This window comes from Bufo bufo, chromosome 8 (genome assembly GCF_905171765.1).
Source record: "Bufo bufo chromosome 8, aBufBuf1.1, whole genome shotgun sequence".
In the NCBI taxonomy this organism is placed as follows: domain Eukaryota; kingdom Metazoa; phylum Chordata; class Amphibia; order Anura; family Bufonidae; genus Bufo; species Bufo bufo.
The window spans coordinates 206592794-206609084 of NC_053396.1; the positions used below are offsets into that span (position 1 = coordinate 206592794).

General features: G+C 47.3%; 1 protein-coding gene across 1 annotated transcript; it reads right to left on the reverse strand.

Moving 5' to 3' along the window:
• Positions 1-3429: 3429 nt before the first annotated feature.
• LOC120977498 (oocyte zinc finger protein XlCOF7.1-like) lies at positions 3430-10940 on the reverse strand. The gene is made up of 7 exons (XM_040405481.1): positions 10836-10940; positions 8922-9034; positions 8651-8839; positions 8455-8578; positions 8303-8376; positions 7497-7605; positions 3430-4322 (listed from the first exon to the last, which is right to left on the reverse strand). The coding sequence occupies exons 2-7, from the start codon at positions 8991-8993 to the stop codon at positions 3610-3612; spliced, it is 1281 nt and encodes a 426-aa protein (XP_040261415.1). The 5' UTR covers positions 8994-9034; positions 10836-10940; the 3' UTR covers positions 3430-3609.
• Between the last annotated feature and the right edge of the window lie 5351 nt (positions 10941-16291).

A 16291-nucleotide genomic window follows, 5' to 3' on the forward strand; every position in this document is an offset into this window, starting at 1 on the left:
TGACTTTTTGATCGCTTGCTATTACACTTTTTGTGATGTAAGGTGACAAAAAATTGCTTTTTTTACACCGTTTCTATTTTTTTTAAGGTGTTCACCTCAGGGTTTAGGTCATGTGGTATTTTTATAGAGCAGGTTCTTACAGACGCGGCGATACCTAATATGTCTACTTTTTTTACTTATTTTTTTACGTTTAACATAAAAAAGCATTTTTGAAACAAAAAAAAATCATGTTTTAGTCCGTCTATTTTTGGGTTTTTTGTCTCATGTAGGGGCTCATTTTTGCGGGATCAGGTGATGGTTTAATTGGTACTATTTTGGCGTACATACAACTTTTTTTTATCACTTTTATTACCTTTTTGGGGAAGTAATTTGGGCAAAATTTCAATTTCATCAGTTTTTTTTTTTTTATGGCGTTCACCGTGCGGGGAAAGTAACATGACCGTTTTATAGATCAGATCGTTACGGACGCGGTGATATCAAACATGTGTAGGGAATTTTTATTTTGTTTTTTTTTGACCCAGACCCACTTGGTTCTTGAAGATCCAGTGGGTCTGATGTCTGTATAATACAGTACACTATATAGTGTACTGTATTGTATTGTATTTTCACCTTACACAGTCTGATCAGCACCATGGACAGCCGGAAGCCTGTTAAGGCGTCCGGTTGCCATGGTAACCATCACTCGCTGCCACAACAGAGCAGAGGGTGATGGGGAGGGAGGGGGGCCCCCTTCCTCTTTGACCCCGTCAAGAATCGGAGGCTGAAAAGGCACAGCAGCCCCCGATGGGAGAGGGAGGGAGCTCCCTGTTAACCTCTTCCATACAGCGTTCCCTACGGACCGCGGCATGGAAGGGGTTAAACGGCTGACATCTGTGTGATGATGTCAGACTGCTAACCCCTCAGCCATCCTGAAAATGAGAGGGACCCCCCCTCACTGCGCCCGCCGGCACATAACAAAGAGGGCTGCATGGGGGTAAACTTAAAAAAAAGGCATTTTGAAGTTTCTGATCCACGCGGTTACGGACTGCGGGGATCAGAAACTTCCGAAAGCGCTGCAAATCGCAGGTCTGAATTGACCTGCGGTTTGCAGCGATCGCCGATACCGGCGGGTCACAGGACCCCCCTCGGCATTTACCCAGGGTGCCTGCTGATTGATTTCAGCAGGCACCCAGTTCTGATCACCGCCCGCCGTAGAACTACACAGGACGTACCTGTACGCCCTGTGTCCTTAAGTACCAGGACATCAGGGCGTACAGGTATGCCCTGTGTCCCCAACAGGTTAAGGGTGGTATCACATTATAGGGAGAATGTATTGAAGGGGTTCTCCGGGCTTTTAATATTGATGACCCTTCCTTAGGATAGGTCATCAATATCAGATCGGCGGGGTCCAACACCCGCCACCCCTGCTGGTCAGCTGTATGAAGGGATGGCACACGACATCTCCATTCTCTCTTCCTGTCTATGTCTATGGCAAAGCAGACATCTCTTCATACAGCTGATTAGTGGGGGTGCCGGGTGTCAGACCCCCTGCCGATCTGATATTGATGACCTATCCTGAGGATGGGTCATCAATATTAAAAGCCCGGAGAACCCCTTTAAGTCTGGCGCTTCAGATGCCAGTCTTGATAGTAAAGCTCACTGGATTGGCTCTTAATAATTTTGGCGCATCCTCGGGAAGTCTGTGCTACAGAAAATGAGATCTACAGCAGCAAGAATCTGGCATAGGTTTCTGGTGATTGTGCCCTGGTTTTTGGGTGCACATATTGGTAAAAAACAGCTGCAGTCAGATGTTACATGCCAGCCTATAGGAGATTATAAAATTCCCAACAAAAACACGGTGACATTTTAAGACAGTGTCCTGGCGGTTTTTGTTGCCATTTTTTTTTTATTGTAGCCGACTCCTAAAAAAAGCCCCATATCACTTCTTCCGTATGCCTCAAAGCTACTTGAACAACATGTCCATTCTGAACTGTCCTCTCACCTCTCCTCCTGCTCCCTCTTTGACCGCCTACAATCTGGCTTCCGACCCCACCACTCAACTGAGACTGCCCTCACCAAAGTCACCAATGACCTACTAACAGCCAAAACCAAAAAACATTACTCTGTCCTCCTTCTCCTTGACCTGTCCTCTGCCTTTGACACTGTCGACCACTCTCTTCTGTTGCAAACTCTCTCATCTCTTGGCATCACTGACCTGGCCCTCTCCTGGATCACATCATACCTCACAGACCAGACGTTTAGCGTCTCCCACTCTCGCACCACCTCCTCGTCTCATTCCCTCTCTGTTGGTGTCCCGCAAGGCTCTGTCCTAGGACACCTGCTCTTCTCTATCTACACTTTTGGCCTGGGACATCTCAGAGTCCCATGGCTTTCAGTATCTCCGTTATGCTGACAGCACACAAATCTACCTCTCTGGTCCAGACATCACCACCTTCCCACAATGCCTATCTTCTATATCATCCTTCTTCTCCTCTCGCTTTCTAAAACTTAACATGGATAAAACAGAATTCATCATCTTTCCCCCATCTTGCTCAACAGACCTATCTATCACGATCAATGGCTGCACACTCTCCCCGGTCAACCAAGTCCGCTGCCTTGGAGTGACCTTGGATTCTGCCCTCTCCTTCCGACCGCACATCCAAGCCCTTTCCACCACCTGCCGCCTCCAACTCAAAAACATCTCCCGCATCCGTGCTTTTCTAAACTTTGAATCTGCGAAAATGCTTGTACATGCCCTCATCATCTCCCGCCTAGACTACTGCAACACTGTCCTCTGTGGCCTTCCATCTAGCACTCTCGCACCCCTCCAATCTATCCTCAACTCTGCTGGCCGACTAATCCACCTCTCACCCCATTACTCCTCTGCCTCTCCCCTCTGCCAATCCCTTCACTGGCTCCCCATTGTCCAGCGAAATCAGTTCAAAGTACTAACAAATACATACAAGGCCGTCCATAACCTGTCCCCTCCCTACATCTCTGAGCTACTTTCCCGATACACCCCCACACGCACTCTCCGATCCTCACAAGACCTCCTTCTCTCCTCTTATCGCCTCTTCCCACAATCGACTCCAAGATTTCTCCCGTGCACCCCCCACACTCTGTAACTCGCTACCCCAACATATCAGACTCTCACCTACAGTGGAATCCTTCAAAAGAAACCTGAAAACCCACCTCTTCAGACAAGCCTACAACCAGTGGCCCTGCTGCCTCTATACCGCCATGACCAACTTCACCCGCACCTACTGTGTCCTTCTCCCATACCATGTAGATTGTAGGCCCTCTCCCCTTCTGTACCAGTCTGTAACTCGTCTTGTTTATGATTAATGCAATTGTCTGTATTATGTATGTGCACCTCTTATCACATGTACAGCGCTATGGAATGAATGGCGCTTTAATAATAAATAATAATAAGAAGAAGAAAATAAAAAAGTGAAAAAAATGGCACCTTAAAAAAAAAAAAAAAAGAGAGAAAACCAAATTTTTCGGTAACACCCAATCTGTAAGATTTTTGGATTTTTCAGTTTCACAAAAAAAAATAATTGCAAAACACAAAAGTGATCTTGCTCCTGTGTCCAGAGATTTACGACTACAACATTCCCCGCGTTCTGGTCAAGACAACGTCTTCGCCTTCGTGTGCGCCCTCTGATGCAGGACCAGTTGTTTCTTGTTCGTATACGATTTCTCACATTCCGTACATGAAAATGGCCGCTCCCCGGTGTGAGTCCTCTGATGGACGGCGAGGCTGAATTTTCGGTTGAAGCTTTTCCCACATTCCAGACAGGAGAAGGGTTTCTCCCCGGTGTGAATTTTCCGATGTCCGACAAGAACCGATTTCATGGCAAAATCTTTGCCGCAGTCCGGGCAGGAATACGGCCTCTCCCCGGTGTGGGTTCTGTGATGTCTCACAAGGTCCGATCTGCGGGTGAAGCATTTCCCGCAATCTGAACATAAATACGGCCTCTCCCCGGTGTGAATTTTGAGATGGTCGTAAAGATTTGATTTGTATGAAAAACATTTCTCACATTCCGGACACGGGAATTGTCTCTCCTCTCGGGGACTTGTCTTCTGCGTCAACACATTTAATCTGTTTCTACAATATTCCCTATACTCGGCCCACGGGAATGGTTTACGAACCTGCGACTGATCCGATGAGGGTTCTGCGAGTGTAGTGGGATCACATGATGGATCTCCACTCTGGTGGGCTGAAGGGAAGTTAGGAGAAACAGGGGGGTCTTCATAAGGATCTGGTGTGATATCATGTTCCGCTTCACAATCTGAATCTGAAGGGAGATTTCCCTCCGAGCCTCTGGAGCCTTCATCTCCTGGAAAGAAAACTGATGGATTATTCTCTCCTTTTACAGAAAAAAACAAAAAGAATCTTCCAGAGAAATTACCAAGGCATTTATCCTAAGTCTTTAAAGGTGTCTTCTAGGACTTAAAGGGGTCGTCTCACTTCAGCAAATGGCATTCATCATGTAGAGATGGCGCTTACTGATGTATTGTGATTGTCCATATTGCCTCCTTTGCTGGCTTGATTCATTTTTCCATCCCATAATACACTTCTCGTGTCCAGGGGTTACGACCACCCTGCAATCCACCAGCGGTGGTCGTGTTTGCACACTATAGGAAAAATCTCCGGCCTGTGCGCTCTCCCGTGGTCCCGGTCATCAGAGAGGCCGGAGCTTTTTCCTACAGTGTGTAAAAGTACGACCACCGCTTCTGGATTGCGGAGTGGTCGTAACTCTTAGAAATGAGCAGTGTATAATGTGAATAATGAATTCAGCCAGGAAAGGAAGCAATATGGACAATCACAATACATTAGTAAGTGCCTTGTATTAACTTCCTCTACATAATAAATGTTATTTGCTAAAGTGAGACAACCCCTTTAAAGGGACATTTACGGCATAATCATAGGATAAATGTCTAATAGGAGCGGGTCCCAATCCTGTCTGTAGAACGGGGCCCCCTGCATGCCAGAGAATAAAGGGGAGGACGCGCATGCTTGGCTCCTTCTGCAGGGGCCGCCGCTCGTGTGAGCTCTGGGGCCTCTTTCTCGGTCAGTGATGTCACGTCCATCAGTCATGTGGCCTTTTTATACCTCAATAACCTACTTTCCCCTTCCCCTTGTAGATTGTAAGCTCCTGCGGGCAGGGTCCTCTCCTCCTCGGTACCAGTCTGTTAATAAGTTTATGCTCACTGTACATGTGTTGCTTTATATTATGTATGTGAACCCCTCTTAGATGTTCAGCACATGGAATTAATGGTGCTTTCAAATAATTAATAACGCAATCCCATTTAAGTGGGACTGGGCTGCCATACCATGTACCACCACTATACAATGTATGGCGCTGTGGCTGGCATACTGTGAAGATCGTCAGGGGTGCATGAGATATTGAGGACCTATCCTGAAGGCAGGTTATCAATATTGCATTTCTGGCAAACCTCTTTAAAGGGGTTATCCAAGAGTAACACAGAGCTCCCAGAGCGGCCGACCTGCGGTGGAGATCATATGTGGTCCCGTTAATGGGCTTGGTGTCTAACTCTCTCAGAACAGCTCTTCCTCTCGCTGCCGCGCTGATATCAACATCTGTCAAACGGGGAGGGGGGGGGGGGGGCTGTGACCACCGCAGCCTGCTCACCTTGCATCATGGTAAGTAGTCACATGATGCAAGGGGAGCAGATCTCCACTGCCGCCAGTGACTGGCTGCGGTCATGTGTCCCCCATCGACGGATGTGGATCTCGGTGCGGCAGCGAGAGGAAGAGCCGGGGCGAAAGACAACAAACCCAGCGGTGGGGGCGCACTCTGAGATGTCTGTCTTACTCTTGGATAACCCCTTTAAGCTGATCTAGAAACATTTTTGAAATCGGAAGCCAATGTCCAACCCCAAAATAGTGCAGTAGGTGATATTTTAATTTCTAGACATATACAGTGCTGGAACTAGGGAGATACCTGAATGAACCCTACAGTTGTCCATATGCAGGCTCACATCAGAGAATCTCAAAGAGTTTGAAGGGGGTCAACCAACAATTTAAGGGTCCATTCATACATTATAGGTATACATCAAGTGGATTACCTCCGACGTATGGCCATACAGTGGGCATACACTGCTCATCGGCTCCAGTGTTGGGTAAAAAACCTGCAGATAAGTGCTATTCTATACAGCTGTATAAAAGAGATACTGACATATATCTGCCCGGCTGAGGTCTATAGGACCCTCTGTAAGAGGAGCATGTGTTTGATGTACAGTACAGACCAAAAGTTTGGACACACCTTCTCATTCAAAGAGTTTTCTTTATTTTCATGACTATGAAAATTGTAGATTCCCACTGAAGGCATCAAAACTATGAATTAACACATGTGGAATTATATACATAACAAACAAGTGTGAAACAACTGAAAATATGTCATATTCTAGGTTCTTCAAAGTAGCCACCTTTTGCTTTGATTACTGCTTTGCACACTCTTGGCATTCTCTTGATGAGCTTCAAGAGGTAGTCCCCTGAAATGGTTTTCACTTCACAGGTGTGCCCTGTCAGGTTTAATAAGTGGGCTTTCTTGCCTTATAAATGGGGTTGGGACCATCAGTGGCGTTGAGGAGAAGTCAGGTGGATACACAGCTGATAGTCCTACTGAATAGACTGTTAGAATTTGTATTATGGCAAGAAAAAAGCAGCTAAGTAAAGAAAAACGAGTGGCCATCCTTACTTTAAGAAATGAAGGTCAGTCAGTCAGCCGAAAAATTGGGAAAACTTTGAAAGTAAGGGCTATTTGACCATGAAGGAGAGTGATGGGGTGCTGCGCCAGATGACCTGGCCTCCACAGTCACCGGACCTGAACCCAATCGAGATGGTTTGGGGTGAGCTGGACCGCAGAGTGAAGGCAAAAGGGCCAACAAGTGCTAAGCATCTCTGGGAACTCCTTCAAGACTGTTGGAAGACCATTTCAGGGGACTACCTCTTGAAGCTCATCAAGAGAATGCCAAGAGTGTGCAAAGCAGTAATCAAAGCAAAAGGTGGTTACTTTGAAGAACCTAGAATATGACATATTTTCAGTTGTTTCACACTTGTTTGTTATGTATATAATTCCACATGTGTTAATTCATAGTTTTGATGCCTTCATAGTCATGAAAATAAAGAAAACTCTTTGAATGAGAAGGTGTGTCCAAACTTTTGGTCTGTACTGTATGTGCTGCAAGCTTTCCCACTGCACATGGGAAACAGACACTACAAATGCCGTGTGAATTCAGCCTAATATGTATGGGACCTCCCAACATGGATTTCTGAACCTGTCCAATGTGTAAGGACACTCCCTAAAGACAACGGGAATGGTATTACCTAGCTGTCACTTTATTTGAACATTCCCAAGAGGAATAACAGAGGAACAGAACAGCACAGTGCTCTAAGAGACATTACTCTCGAATCGTTATTCCATCGGGAACAGAGGAGGAATACATAAGGAAAGTTTGTGACTCTTTGGTGAAACGAAACAACTCACCTGTGCTGGGATTTGTAGGAATTTCCTCCTCCGTACACAGGAGATCAGCCTTATAATGCTCCTCGTCTTCCTCCAGCTCTTCCACCTTGACAATGATAAGGTGGTCCATCTGGAATAGAAATAGAAGACATTTCATAAAGTTTGATGTTAATGGGGTTGTGCCAAGTTTATGCTATCCACAGGATAGGGGATAACTCGCTGATCACTGGGACCCCCACCCATCATGAGAACGGGGGTCCATGTTCTGATGGAGCGGCAGGTCTTCCATGCGCACTGCTGCTCCATTCATTCTCAATGGAAGAACCAGAAATAGCTGAGCACTCTACTCAGCTTTATCTGCGCTACCATAGAGAATTAATGAAGTGGCAGTGTGCACGCACCATCTATCGCTCCGTCAGGGCGCCCGTTCTTGTGATTGGTGGGCGTCCCAGAGGTTGGAACCCCAGCGATCAGCTATACCCTATCCTGTGGATGTGAAATAATTTATAAACTTGGCTCTTCATAGCTCTTAAAGGTACGGTCACCCACGGTGTGCTTGGCTGCTCAACAGCCCGTTTTGGCATTTTTTTTTGCAGTGAAATTTGTGCCGGACTCCTAGTGGGTCTTCTACTGCTCTGCATCGCAAAGGCTGAAAGCGGCAGGTAAAACCCACAGCATAAGTTGACATGCTGCAGACTGAAAACCCACAGTGCAGCGTGTGGATGGGATTTCTGAAATCTCATCCACTTCACTGGTCCCGTCAATGCTGCAGACTGCATGGCACTCACACCAGTCTGGCTGCACCCTTATGGTCCTGGTTCTTCTACCTGAGGATGATTGATGCTTGATCCATCCTGAGGACTGGGGCATCTCTGGGGTGTACTCCTCTTACCGGATCCATCTGTAAGATACAGACACATATAGTGAATACATGAGATTCAATAACGCTCCTGTACAGCCAGTGAGAGTCTCCTCTTACCCTGTGCTGTGAGGGGCTGGTGGTCCTCCATCAGGACGTCCTTGTACTGATCCTTGTGTCCTTCTAAATACTCCCACTCCTCCATGGAGAGGTAGACAGTGACGTCCTGACACCTTACAGGGACCTGACAACAATCATTGAGTCATCACCCGGACACATTACCGTATTATATCCCAGCATTCCCGGCAGTGGTCACCTCTCCGGTCAGCAGCTGGATGATCTTGTTGATGATCTCTAGGATCTTCTGCTCATTATCTCCAGGATGGATCAGTGATTGAAGTGAAGGCACCATGATGGGGCTTTGGCTCTTGCTTCGTCCACCTGACACCTGAGGCTTAGGGCTGGTTGTCACACACTCAGCAGATTTCTTCACCACCATGTAATCCTGTGTGAGGAGACATGTGCGGATAGACACCTCTATACACTCTCAGGAACCCTCATGTGATATCATGCCCACAAGTCCTCACCTCTCCAGTCAGCAGGTAGATGATCTCCAGGGTGAGGTTTAGTATCCGCTCAGTCATGATGTCCTTCTCCATGGACAACCATCTGGTGGAGAAGGATCCGACACCGCAGGAACCTGGAGGGGAAAAAAGAAGAAGACGCTAAAATCTCTTGAGAAAATAATAATAATTTCAAAGACTCCATCGACTTGAACAAGGACACGACTGGTGCTGGAGGCCCTGATGGGGCACAGCTCATCGTCATCACAGTATCCTCTCTGGTCTATAACACTTTACCGACTCTCCCGGAACATTCAGGAGGCTTCCGGAACACTTGGTAAATCTCGGGGGGTGCAGCATAAGCCTCCCGACACCAGTTCCTAGCTGTGTGGGCGCTGGGGGTACGTCATTAGAGAAACATACAGTAAGGGGGCGAGGACTGTAGAAGGGTCGCGTCTAGCTAAAAAAATCAAAAGTCCCTGGACACCCATGCCAATAAGTTGTCCCACCTCTGGGACCGGCTCCTATCTCCAGAAGGGGATCCCAGAAGTAAATGGAGGGCAGCCGTGCACGGGCGCTCAGCCTCCATTCATTTCTATGGGAGCTTAGAAAATAGCTGAGCGCCAGCCGAGCCAACCGTCCAATACAGAGCGGTAAACGTCTCCATTCACTTCTATGGCACTCCGGAAAACAGCCAAGCGCGCTTACTCAGCTATTTTCAAAGATCCCATAGAAATGACTGGAGGGCGCACTGTGCCTGCGCGGGGCGCTCTTCTCCACTTTGGGGGAGCCCGTTACGGAGATAGGTGTGGGTCCCAGATGTTGGGGCACATCCTAGAGATATAGCGATAGGACAGGCATGCTCGACCTGCGGCCCTCCAGCTGTTGTAAAACTACAACTCCCACGCCGTAGGCTGTTCGGGCATGCTGGGAGTTGTAGTTTTGCAACAGCTTCCTGTGATAGGACATGCCACCAGTATCTAAGCTGATAAAACCTCTTAATGACCAGGCCTAAAAAAAAAAACGAAAAAAAAAAAAACCTTACTAGCAAAATGTTTTGTGGTTTTTTTTGTGCCTTTTTGCGTTTCGGCGGCCAGAACTTTTCTATTTCCTCACTGAGGCGGCCGTTTGGGGCCTTCTTCAACGCAGGAGAAATGTTCTTTTTTTTGACGTTGCTCGGGAGCACATATGGATTATGGTGTCATTTATTGATTCATTTATTTTTGCTGTGGAAATTTAGAAAAAAGTGATTTTTAGTGTTTTTTTTTTATACCTTTTATGTTTTACACCAAACAAAAAAAAAAACAATATTGAAAGTCTTCAGGTTATTGCGGTCATGTGGAGGTTTTACATTTTTATGTAATGTTGCACAATAAAACATTATTTTACACTAAACAATAGTTATTTTGGGGATGTTTTTATTACCGTACATTTTTTAAATCGGACTTTATTTTAGGTTTATACTGTATTAGCGCGCACACAGTGTTGGTATGACCGCAGACTGAGAGAACAGACCCCCGGCCCCTTCATAGGTCCTCAGGGCGGACTGCAAAGCTACGAACGCACCTCACAGCAAACGCAGTGTGAACACCCCCTTAGGCCGCGGCGGAGGTCCCTGGGACTAGGACGTGGGGGGGCGGTCTGTGCTTTTTAGGGTAAATTTGACTCCTACACATAAAAAGGAAAAAATAATGTCATATGGACGGCGCCACCCGCTCACGAAGTGTAGTAAAATGGCGACACAACTTCAAGAAAAAGGTGACGTTTCGGACCCTGCTAGAAATACTGCCAGGAAGTCCTGTTGTGGCTAAATATGTGTATAATATATAATGCAAAGTGTAAAGTAGAATAATACAGGACATCACCGGCCCCGGGCTCGTGTCATCCTTTTATGGGATCTGTCAAACCAATTTCGGGGATAACGGAGGCCAAACGCACCTTGTGTGAAACGCCACCATCGGTAACGCGAAGCGCAACGAGCCGACAGTGAGAAGAACGCCCTGTTACTAGGCAACCGGACAGCGACGGCGGAAGAACGACGGAAGCCGATGCAGTACAAATCTAGCGAGGGAGGAAAACGCGGGAAACGCTGCCGTGTGGGTCCTGTAGTGTACAGTGCGAGGGATAGGCGGGAAACGCGTGCGGTTATGGGGAGGGGACCGGGGAGAAACCTGGGGTGGACCCCACAACTCACCGTGTACACACAGGAGGGAGGAGCGGTGGTGGGCGTCTAAGAAACCGCTCCTGGGGTGTAAGGGGGTCCCAATCCAGGAACTCCCCCTGTGGTTGAGTGAAGGGGCAACACTGGGGGTCGGGGAATTGGGCATCATATAGGGGGAACCATTAACTCCTTCACCATCCAAACCACCACTGATGTAACCCCCAGTCCACCAGGGATGTCATTATTAACTCCTTCAACACCCCAGTCCACCAGGGATGTCATTATTAACTCCTTCAACACCACAGTCCACCAGGGATGTCATTATTAACTCCTTCAACACTCCAGTCCACCAGGGATGTCATTATTAACTCCTTCAACACCCCAGTCCACCAGGGATGTCATGATTAACTCCTTCAACACTCCAGTCCACCAGCAGGGATGTCATGATTAACTCCTTCAACACCGCAGTCCACCAGGGATGTCATGATTAACTCCTTCAACACCCCAGTCCACCAGGGATGTCATTATTAACTCCTTCAACACTCCAGTCCACCAGGGATGTCACCATTTAATGCCCTCACACCCTAGATTAACCCCTTCACACACAGAGGGTTTTTAATGTCTTCCCAGAGCCGTATCTTTTTATATTTTTCCGTTCACATAGCCGTACGAGCGCTTGTTTTTGTGGGACAAGTTGTACTTTTGAATGGCACCATTTAATATTGCATACAATGTAGTGGAAAGCTGGGAAAAAAAATCCAAATGGAGTGGACTTGAAAAAAAAATAGCAATTTTGCCTCAGTTTTATTGGTTTTGTTTTTATGGTGGTCCCTATGAGATAAACCTGACCTGTTGCTTTCATTCTCCAGATCAGTACGATTATGGTGATACCACATTTGTATAGTTTTTCTTTTAATATTAAAAAAAAAACATGAAAACATATATTTTTTCTTTTCATCGCCGTATTCTGACCCCTATAACTTTTTTGTAGTTACGTGTGCATTGCTGTGGGCGATCTGAATTTTTTATATATATCATTTTGGGGGGTGTATGACTTATTGATTACAGTTGAGCGGACACCTGGATGTTCGGGTTTGGCCGAACTTCACAAAAAAGTTTGAGTTCTGGACCCGAATTGGACCCCGAACCTCATTGAAGTCAATGGGGACCCGAACTTTCTAGCACTAAAATGGCTCTAAAAAAATCATGGAAAGGGCTAGAGGGTTGTGGTGAAGAGCATGGCAAGTGCTCTGCAAACAAATGTGGATAGGGAAATGACTTAAAATAACATAAAATACGTAAAATAAAAAATTATAATCTTGATCTAGGAGGATGAGGTCCATATGGAGTAGGAGGTTGAGGAGGCGGTGGATGTGGCGGTGTAGGTGGAAGCGGCGGTGGAGGAGGAGGTAGCCAACACTGTTTTTTGGTTTTAAATGTATTTTTATTTTTTAAAATTAGGGTACACCCCAAAACATTGGGAAATATAACCTGTGATAACCCCCTCCAGTCATGCTAAATACATGTTCAGACAATACACTGGCTGCAGGGAAGGCCAGCACCTCCAAGGGGTAAAGGGCAAGATCAGGCCATGTGCCCAATTTGGAGACCCAGAAGTTGCAGGGGGCAGACCCGTCAGTCAGTTCGTGTAGGCGTGTGCACACATACTGCCCCACCATGTCACACGTCCCCGTGACGTCCACGATCCATTTGGATATCTTCTCTATCAACTTTCGATGTTCTTTTCTGCGCCTACCATGTTGATCACGCGTGGCGGGGATTCAGGGTTCCACGCCGGAGAGAGACCACATCCAAGGGAGGTCAATGGATGAAATTAAATGTGATCGAGCGGAAATGTGGGACAAATTATTGAAGCCAAAAGCTTCCAAGTAAAGGAGGGGTGTGCGGCAATTACCCACTCCCGACTCGGGGAGGTAGTGACGATAAATAACAATACAGGACTCTTAAGATGCCCTGTTATTGGAATGATTAATAAAAAGTTATAGGGAATGTCACTGGGGTATTTAGGATTTGGAAACGTTAGCCAGGAGAGGCCCTGCAGCCGCTTTGTGGACTCTAGATAACTTCTGCCTGATCGCACGTCCCCGTGACGTCCACGAACCATTTGGATATCTTCTCTATCAACTTTCGATGTTCTTTTCTGCGCCTACCATGTTGATCACGGTTATCGACGAATCAGGGTTCCACGCCGGAGAGGGAGCCACGTCCAAGGGAGGTTAGTGGCTGAAATGTGATCGAGCGGAAATGTGGGACAAGTTGTTAAAGCGGAAGGATTGAATGAAAGGAGGGGGCGCGCGTCAATTAAAGACGAATTTTAGAAATTTAAGTCCCTGTCACCTATGCAGAGCAGGTGTTTTTCATTGGCAAAAATGGGTTAATGTCACCCACCAATGTAACAGACAATTTTTTTAAATTTCGGTCCCTGTCACCTATGCAGAGCAGGGGTTTATTCGTGGCAAAAATTGTAAAATGTCACCCAAGAATGTAACAGACGCTTTTGCACCCTGCTCCCTCTTTTGCTGTGCTGGTGCCTCTGTGCGACCACCGCGTCTTCCTCCAAACTAGACAGGTCACTCGCATGACCTTGATTCCATGTGGGGTCGAGGACCTCATCGTCCTCCACATCATCTTCCACCCACTTTTCACCCCTGCCCTCCTTGTCGGTCTGCAGAAAGCCCCAGCAGTTGGCACCTGTGTTTCGTCATCCTCAGAGACGTGCTGCGATGGTCCTCCAATGTCCTCATCCTGAAACATAAGTGGTTGGGCCTCGGTGCACTCAATCTCTTCCACTTCTGGGGCAGGGCTATGTGGACGGCCCCGGGAAACCCTGCCAGCAGAGTCATCAAAAAGCAGAAGAGACTGCTGCATGACTTGGGGCTCAGACTGCTTGGCTGATTGGCAAGGTGGTGAGGTGAAGGACTGATGGACATGGGCTGCAGGTGCCAACTGTGGTCTTTCAGCAGGAGACTGGGTGGGAGACAATGTGAGGGAACTGGAGGCACTGTCAGCCACCCAATCTACTATCGCCTCTACTTGTTCTGGCCTCACCATTCGTAGAGCAGCATTAGGCCCGACCAAATACCGCTGCAGGTTCTGTTGCCTATTCGCACCTGAGGAAGGTGTTTCACTTGTGCGTGTAGCTGGCACAGATCGACCACGTCCTCTAACTGCAACAGGAGCTCCACCAGCACCAGCAGCACCATGACCGGGGTCACGTCCCTTATTTGACGCTCTCCTCATTCTTTGCGTTCACCAACCAAATTAACAGATGGTTTATGTCAGGCGACAATGTAACCGCCAATAGTCAACAATTAAAGGGAACCTGGATTTTGGGTATAGAGCTGAGGACATGGGTTGCTAGATGGCCGCTAGCACACCCGCAATATCCAGTCCCTATAGCTCTGTGTGCTTTTATTGTGTAAAAAAACCTATTTGATACATATGCAAATTAACCTGAGATGAGTTCCCTTTAAAGGGTTTCTATCACTTCGTATGCCATAAATAGCTCTCAGACACTAGCGATCTGCTAGTGTCTGCTCTGGCCAACCATCCTAATATAAGAGCTTTTTGGGCAGCCGTTTTGCTAAAAAAATAACTTTTATAAATATGCTAATGAGCCTCTAGGTGCTATGTGGGCGTCATTAGCACCTAGAGGCTCCGTCTACCGTCATACACAGCCACCGCCCAGCGCGTCCCTCCAGCCCGCCCATCTCCTGATGAATGCGATCCTCCGTGTGACGCAACGGACGAATTCTCGCGCATGCGCCGTGCGCGGCTGTATTCGGCGCATGCGCAGAGAATGTCTGACCGCTTCCCTGCTCAGACATCTCCACTGCGCCTGTTCCTTGGAGCACTATGACGTCATAGGCGCAGTGGAGATGTCTGAGCATGGAAGCGGTCAGACATTCTCTGCGCATGCGCCGAATACAGCCGCGCATGCGCGAGAATTCGTCCGTTGCGTCACACGGAGGATCGCATTCATCAGGAGATGGGCGGGCTGGAGGGACGCGCTGGGCGGTGGCTGTGTATGAAGGTAGACGGAGCCTCTAGGTGCTAATGACGCCCACATAGCACCTAGAGGCTCATTAGCATATTTATAAAAGTTATTTTTTTAGCAAAACGGCTGCCCAAAAAGCTCTTATATTAGGATGGTTGGCCAGAGCAGACACTAGCGGATCGCTAGTGTCTGAGAGCTAATTATGGCATACGAAGTGATAGAAACCCTTTAAGTTCACTGAGGTCACACAACAGTGTGACAGGCAAATTTTATACAATTACTTTACGGTCACAAAAACCGCAGTATTGACTGGTTGTATTGGACTGTCAGAAATGCAGCAAAGGCCCCAAATGCAGTGTCTTGGCCAAAATGGGTGTCTTTTTAAACCCAGAATATAACTGCAGTATTTCAAGCTTGTATTTCACAGTGACAGATGCAGCAAAGGCCCCAGATGTAGGGTATTGCAAAAAATTGGTGTTTTTTTAAACCCTGCAGTATTTAAACATATGCTGTGCTGGTGCACTGAACTTGCACAAAATGGCCGCCGATGCCGACCTAACTAACAGACGGATAAAAGTTCTTTTTCTGGGTCACTGGGCTCAGGGCAGGGTAAAATAATGGTGCACTGCACTGCACCCACAAAATAAAGTCGCTGTAGATCGCTGAGTTAACAAGCACTTCTGATAACAGATTCTTTCCTATTCTCTCCCTCACAGCAGCAGCATCCTATCCCTACACTGGTAAGAGCAGAGTGACGTGCAGCGCTACGTGACTCCAGCTTATATAGAGGCTGGGTCACATGCTGCACTGGCCAATCACAGCCATGCCAATAGTAGGCATGGCTGTGATGGCTTCTAAGGGCACACGAGTTAAACGCTTGTTGATTGGCTGCTCTGCAGCCTTTCAAAAAGCGCCATTAACACACCGAACCCGAACTTTTACTGAAAAGTTCAGGTCCGGGGTCCAAAAATCCTAAAGTTCCTTACGAACCCGAACTTTACACTTTGGGTTCGCTCAACCCTAGTATTGATCACTGTTTTTGTTGCATGTGAAGCGACCAAAAAACACGGAAACAACCATTTTGACTTTTTTTTCCCCATTTCGCTGCACACACAATCAGGCTTCCCCGATCCCTGCTAGGGGGAGCTGGTGCTTGTCCAGGAGTGTTCTTCCGGGTTTTTCAGCTCCCAGATGCCATGGTCACAAAACTTACCA

Bases quoted from the DNA above. Each gene is read 5' to 3' on its own strand.
- LOC120977498 (XM_040405481.1), bottom strand. From the start codon at position 8,993: ATGGAGAAGGACATCATGACTGAGCGGATACTAAACCTCACCCTGGAG. The intron at 8,377-8,454 runs GTAAGAGGAGAC...TGTATCTTACAG, and splicing joins CCAGCCCCTCACAGCACAGG to ATGGATCCGGTAAGAGGAGT. The intron at 7,606-8,302 runs GTAGAAGAACCA...TTTCTATTCCAG, and splicing joins CAAGCATCAATCATCCTCAG to ATGGACCACCTTATCATTGT.